This window comes from Giraffa tippelskirchi, chromosome 5, assembly GCF_054371585.1.
Source record: "Giraffa tippelskirchi isolate mGirTip1 chromosome 5, T2T-mGirTip1v1.2.pri, whole genome shotgun sequence".
Taxonomy (NCBI): Eukaryota; Metazoa; Chordata; class Mammalia; order Artiodactyla; family Giraffidae; genus Giraffa; species Giraffa tippelskirchi.
The window spans coordinates 54996945-55003254 of record NC_137279.1 but is presented as its reverse complement, the minus strand read 5'-3'; the positions used below and the strand labels follow the sequence as shown (position 1 = coordinate 55003254).

Sequence of the window (6310 nt, the reverse complement as noted above, 5' to 3'; positions counted from 1 at the left end):
GAGTTTGTATTGTTAAAGGTATCCTTTATATTAATAAAGCTACTTTATTTTTAAACATTTTAAAATTAAATAAATAACCCATGACCACAATCTCATTGGTCAAAAAGAAAAAAACTGAAAAACCCCACGAGCATCTGCTCAGGCCTTTGCTTTCATCCCCCTAGTTTCATATGCTTTATTTTCTTTTTACTGTTTTTTAGATTGAAGGAAGATTCATTAAATTCTATAGTACTTTACAGTTTTCAAAAATTTCATGCATAATTTCTTTATAATCCCATAATAACATTTTTCTCTCTACTGCTATATTGCCCCCATCATTAGTTTTTCTATATTTATGTCTGCCTCTTTTGTTTGATTGACTGCTGCTGCTGCTGCTGCTAAGTTGCGTCAGTTGTGTCCGACTCTGTGCGACTCCATAGACGGCAGCCCACCAGGCTCAGCCATCCCTGGGATTCTCCAGGCAAGAACACTGGAGTGGGTTGCCATTTCCTTCTCCAATGCATGAAAGTGAAAAGTGAAAGTGAAGTTGCTCAGTCGTGTCCGACTCTTAGCGACCCCATGGACTGCAGCCTACCAGGCTTCTCTGTCCATGGGATTTTCCAGGCAAGAGTACTGGAGTGGGCCGCCAGTGCCTTCTCCGTTTTGATTGACTAGTTTGTTGTATATTTTAGATTCTCTATATAAATGATATCACACAATATTTGTCTTTCTCTGACATTTCACTTCGTATAATGCCCCCCAAGTTCATCCATGTTCCTGCAAATGGCAAAATTTCATTCTTTTTTAAGGCTGAGTAATATTCCATTGTGGGTGGGGAGAAATATCAATAACCTCAGATAATGTAGATGACACCATCCTTATGGCAGAAACTGAAGAGGAACTGAAAAGCCTCTTTTTTTTTGAAGAGCCTCTTGACGAAAGTGAAAGAGGAGAGTGAAAAAAGCTGGCTTAAAACTCAGCATTCAAAAAACTAAGATCATGGCATACAGTCCTGTCACTAATGGAAACAGTGACAGACTTTATTTTCTTGGTCTCCAAATCACTGCAGATGGTGACTGCAGCCATGAAATTAAAAGACACTTGCTTGAAAGAAAAGCTATGACCAACCTCGACAGCATATTATAAAGCAGAGACATTACTTTGCCGACAAAGGTCCGTCTAGTCAAAGCTATGGATTTTCCAGTAGTCATGTATGGATATGAGAGTTGGACCATAAAGAAATCTGAGCAGCAAAGAACTGATGCTTTTGAACTGTGGTGTTGGAGAAGACTCTTGAGAGTCCCTTGGACTGCAAGGAGATCAAACCAGTCCATTCTAAAGAAATCAGTCCTGAATATTCATTGGAAGGACTGATGTTGAAGCTGAAGCTCCAGTCCTTTGGCCACCTGATGCGAAGAGCTGACTCACTGGAAAAGACCCTGATGTTAATATTGATTGAAGGCGGGAACATTGAAGGCGGGAGGAGAAGGGATGACAAGAGGATGAGATGGTCGGATAGCATCAACTGGCTGGACATGAGTTTGAGCAATTTCTGGGAGTTGGTGATGGTCAGGGAAGCCTGACGTGCTGCAGTTTCCGTGGGGTCGCAAAGAGTCAGACACGACTGAGCGACTGAACTGAACTGAATTGGCAAGTTGCTAGTCCAAACGGAGATATGCTATACGTGTAAATTACATAGCAGTTTTAGAAGACCTGGAATGAAGAGCAAGAATGTGAAATATTACATTTATAATTTTATATTAATTACATGTTGAAGTTGTAATGTTGGCTATACTGGATTAAATAAAATAAACTTTAAAAGGAACGCGCCGTGATTGAAACGTGAGCTTGTGACGCGAAGCACACTTCTTCCCGCCCTCTCTGTCAGCGCCGCTCTGGGGGAGGCTGCAGCCAAGATCCGGATGTGGATCTTGGTCCCGAGTCTCCCAGTCCCTCGCCGCGCTCCCCGCCCCTTCCCCACCCCGCGCGCGTGCGCACTCCCGCAAGGCTCGCGCCAGTGTCCTGGGCTCCCTGTTCCCACAAAGCCCGGCCGGAGCCCAGGCTCCGGCGCCCACCCGGACGCTTGGGTTGGCCTGGCCCGGCATGCGTTGGGGGCTGCGCCCTCGCGGTCCCGGGGCAGCGGCCCTGGCCGCGGCCTGGAATTTGTGGGTGCCACCCCGCCTTCCTTGTCGGCCGCGCTGGCGAGGGACAACCGGGAGCCTTTTGGTGCGGTCAGTCACCGGGGCCAGTAACCAGCCGCAGAACTCGAGTAATGGCAGCTATCGGGACACGGTGTTGCTGCCGCAGACCAGCTTCCCCATGAAGCTGCTGGGCCGCCAGCAGCCCGACACGGAGCTGGAGATCCAGCAGGTACGGGCGGGCCTGCGCGTCCCGCGGGAGGGGAGCGGGGCCTCAGGAGGGGTCACGGGCCCTCCCTGGAGCCGCGCCTGAGCCACCCACATCCCGGGCAGGTCAGGGCAGGGCCCGGCCGCAGGCTCCACGCCCTCTTGGGCCAGAGGTGTTGCGATCAGATCAGTGGGAATCACGCACTTCCCACAGGTTGTACTGGGTGAAAACACAAGTGCAGAAACCTCTAGACAAGTCCCCTAAAGGTCGCAGGTTCCAGTCCGGAATGCTAACCCAGGTCTCCCGCATCGTAGGCAGAGCCACCTACCGTCTGAGCCACCAGGGAAGTCCAGCGGTGAAACAGCTATGCTCAGATAGCATGGATGGAATAGAAATCCCAGTTTTAGTTTATACAAAACTAGTCGAATTTGGACTCTTTTCCAGTGATTTTGTTTAAAGTAAATTAACATGTACACATATAAATAAAGATGCGATCATGAGAAGTTGAAGCTCACTTTTGTGGTATCAATAGGTCACTAGTTGGAAGGTGGCTTGTTTGAAGGGTCAAGTAGCCATGGTTACTTCATCTGAGTCCTCTTCCTCACCTGTGCCTCTATCTCCTGTATTAAACTGAGCTTTCTAAGGCCAGAAATTCACTTGTTAGTTTGTGTAATTCTAGGGTCTTTAAAAATCCCTTATATTTTACATATATTAGTTAGGTAAATATACTTAGCTTAAATATTCTTATGACAGCTCTCAGAGTTCTAGACTCACAAACCTGTTTTGGCCATCTAGTTTTTTAAGTGTTCCATCCAGTACCTTCTGTATTTCTGAAATTGTGACAGTTTCAGATATTTTCTTGTATGATCTTCACATCAGCTTGGTGGGTTGAATAATATTAACTTTTTTTTTCAAATGAGGGAATAGGCCTACAAAGGCAAAGTGACTTGGCCAACGTCACACAGAAGGTGAGGGAAGGGGAGTGGGACTGCAATCAGTGTTTTTCCAGACTGAGAGAGTAGCCAAGTGTTGAGGCCAGAGCATAGCAGGAATAAGATATGAGAGAGAAAGTGTGTGTGGGGGGGGTTGGGGGGGGGGACAGGGATCTACAGGTCCTTCAACATGGAGTGGAGGGGGATGAAGTTCTGAGACAATGACCAAGAATTTCATCGTACTAAACCTTTGTAGGGCTTCCCAGGTGGTACAGAGGTGAAGAATTGCTTGCCAGTGCAGGAGACACACGTTCAATCCCTGGGTTGGAAAGATCCCCTGGAGAAGGGCATGGCAACCCAGTGCAGTATTCTTGGCTAGACAGAGTCCCATGGACAGAGGAGCCGGCAGGCTACAGTCCATGGAGTTGCAAAGAGTTGGACATGACGGAGCTACTAAGCACAAACCTTTGTAGGGTTCTGTACACCTTCATAAAGAGCTTAGACTTTAAACTGAATTCTACAGGGTAACCACTGAAAAGTTTTAAGAGACAAGTACTCAGATGTGTATTTTATTTATTTTTTATGTTATTAGAAGGAGTGAAGTTTTTTTAATAAAACTTTCTTAAAGTTACTTTTTAATTGGAAGATGTGCATTTTGGAAAACTCACCTTGTGTTTTAGAGTTGAATATATTGGAATGTGATAGGAAATAAGCAGGTGCTGAGTGTTATTTATGGCACAATTAAGGTGTATGTGTTTATGTGATATGCAGACATTATTGTTCTTTTTAAACAGAAATGTGGATTTTCAGAACTTTATTCATGGCAAAGAGAAAGAAAAGTGAAGACTGAATTTTGTCTTCATGATGGACCTCCTTATGCAAATGGTGACCCTCATGTTGGACATGCTTTAAATAAGGTAATTATAATTTTGGTTATAAGATGTGAGGGAAAATCTTTATTTAAATACACTTTGGAAAAGAGTATATTCTAACGTTACGACAATTATATAAATTTGCATTGACATAAACTAAAATGTCTCAATAGAAAGCAGCAGTGAACAGTTTTAGTACTGTGTGAAAAATAACGTCACTGGTATTTGCTTTGAACTTATTTTACTTTAATAAGTATCATATTATTCGATAAATAATTAATGAGCATCTGTTAAGTGCCAGATATTGTCTAGACTCTGGGAATAGCAGTGAACAAAATAAGGGTAAGTCCTGTCTTCGTGGAGCTTGTGATCTAACAGAAAGGCACAGAAAGATAAATAAGTAAAATGTTTAATATGGTAGATAGTTGCTATAGACTGAATGTTTGTCTCCCTCCCTCTGCAAATCATATGTTGAAACCTAATCCCTAATGTGGTGTTTGGAGGTGGGGCCTTTGAGAGATGATTAGGTCATGAGGGCCAAGCCTCCATCAGTGGGATTAAAAGCCCTAATTAAAGAGACCTCAGAGAGCTCCCTTGTCCCCTTATGCCATGTGAGGTTACAGTGGGAAAAATGGGGGTCCAAGAACCAGAAAGTGGCCCTTACCAGATACTGAATTTGCCAGCCCCTTGATCTTGGACTCCACAGCCTGTAGAATAGTGAGAAAGACATTTCTCCTATTTATGCCTCCCCATTTATGCTAATTCTCAGACACCCTGCTGATGTCCAAGAATTACTCGGTTGTATGTGTGGGAACCCCAGCCCCCCCAACACACACACAATCACACACAGACACATACATATAGATGTATACACACACATAGGAATACACACATTATTCGTAGTAATAAGTGCTTTCGAAGAAAAACAGGGAAGACTAATAGGGCGGGTCACTTGGGCAAAGTGCAGTTTTATTAAATTGATCTGGGATACCCCCCTCACTGAAAAGATGACGTTCCTGTAAGGTCCTCAAGGAAGCAAGAGAGTAAGCTGTAGGGTGTGTTGGGGTCAGTATAGCTAAGTGAAAGAGGAGAGTGAAAAAGCTGGCTTAAAACTCAGCGTTCAAAAAACTAAGATCATGGCATCAGGTCCTATCACTTCATGGCAAATAGAAGGGGGAGAAATGAAAATAGTGGCAGACTTTCTTATCTTGGGCTCCAAAATCACTGTGGATGGTGACTGCAGCCGTGAAATCAAAAGATGCTTGCTCCTTGGGAGAAAAGCTATGATCAACCTAGACAGCATTTTAAAAAGCAGAGTTCAATTTGCCGACAAAGGTCCATATAGTCAAAGCTATGGTTTTTCCAGTAGTCGTGTACAGATGTGAATGCCGAAGAATTGATGCTTTCGAACTGTGTTGCTGGAGAAAACTCTTGAGAGTCCCTTGGACAGCAAGGAGATCAAACCAGTTAATCCTAAAGGAAATGAATGCTGAATATTAATTGAAGGACAGGTGCTGAAGCTGAAACTCCAGTACTTTGGCCACCTGATGTGAAGAGCTGACTCATTGGAAAAGACACTGATGCTGGGAAGGATTGAGGGTAGGAAGAGAAGGGGCGACAGAGGTGAAATGGTTGGATGGCATCACCGACTCAGTTTCACAAACTCCAGGAGACAGTGAAAGACAAGGAAGCCTGGCGTGCTGCAGTCCATGGGGTTGCAAAGAGTCAGACACAGCTTCATGACTGAGCAACAACAGCAATAGCTAAGTGCTTCCCATGTGGTTCAAGTGGCAAAAAATCTGCCTGCCAATTCAGGAGACACAGCAGACACAGGTTAGATCCCTGGGTTGGGAAGATCCCTTGGAGTAAGAAATGACAACCCACTCCATTTGTGTGTGTACTGAGCATACACACACACACAGCGCCAAGTACAAAGACTTGAGTTTTCTTGGTGTGTTTGAGGAGGATAAAGTGAGGATTTGGTATGGGTGATGCTAGTGATGCTGGCCTTCTAGAATGAAGGCTTCCTGCCCTCATCACTGTTTTGGTTTCTATTGCTATAATTTTTTTGCCAATTGCAGATTTCAGGTAGGTTGAATCATAACAGATTCTTCTATGTCTGGCTTCTTTTACTTGTGTAGTGTTTGATATTCATACATGCTGTTATGATGTCAATAGTTG

The 6310-nt window shown here is 44.3% G+C and overlaps 1 protein-coding gene across 3 annotated transcripts in view; it reads left to right on the top strand.

Annotated features, from left to right (window-relative positions):
• The first annotated feature begins 1958 nt into the window (after nt 1-1958).
• Nucleotides 1959-6310, top strand: part of IARS2 (isoleucyl-tRNA synthetase 2, mitochondrial) — a 40798-nt gene continuing 36446 nt past the window's right edge. For all 3 annotated transcript variants that reach the window (XR_014054193.1, XR_014054194.1, XM_081491968.1), the window contains exons 1-2: nt 1959-2349; nt 4052-4174. Coding sequence is in view for 1 of the 3 variants with exons in the window: in XM_081491968.1 (XP_081348094.1) it covers nt 2083-2349; nt 4052-4174 (390 nt within the window). In the remaining 2 variants the exon portion in view is untranslated. The remainder of the gene's footprint in view (nt 2350-4051; nt 4175-6310) is intronic.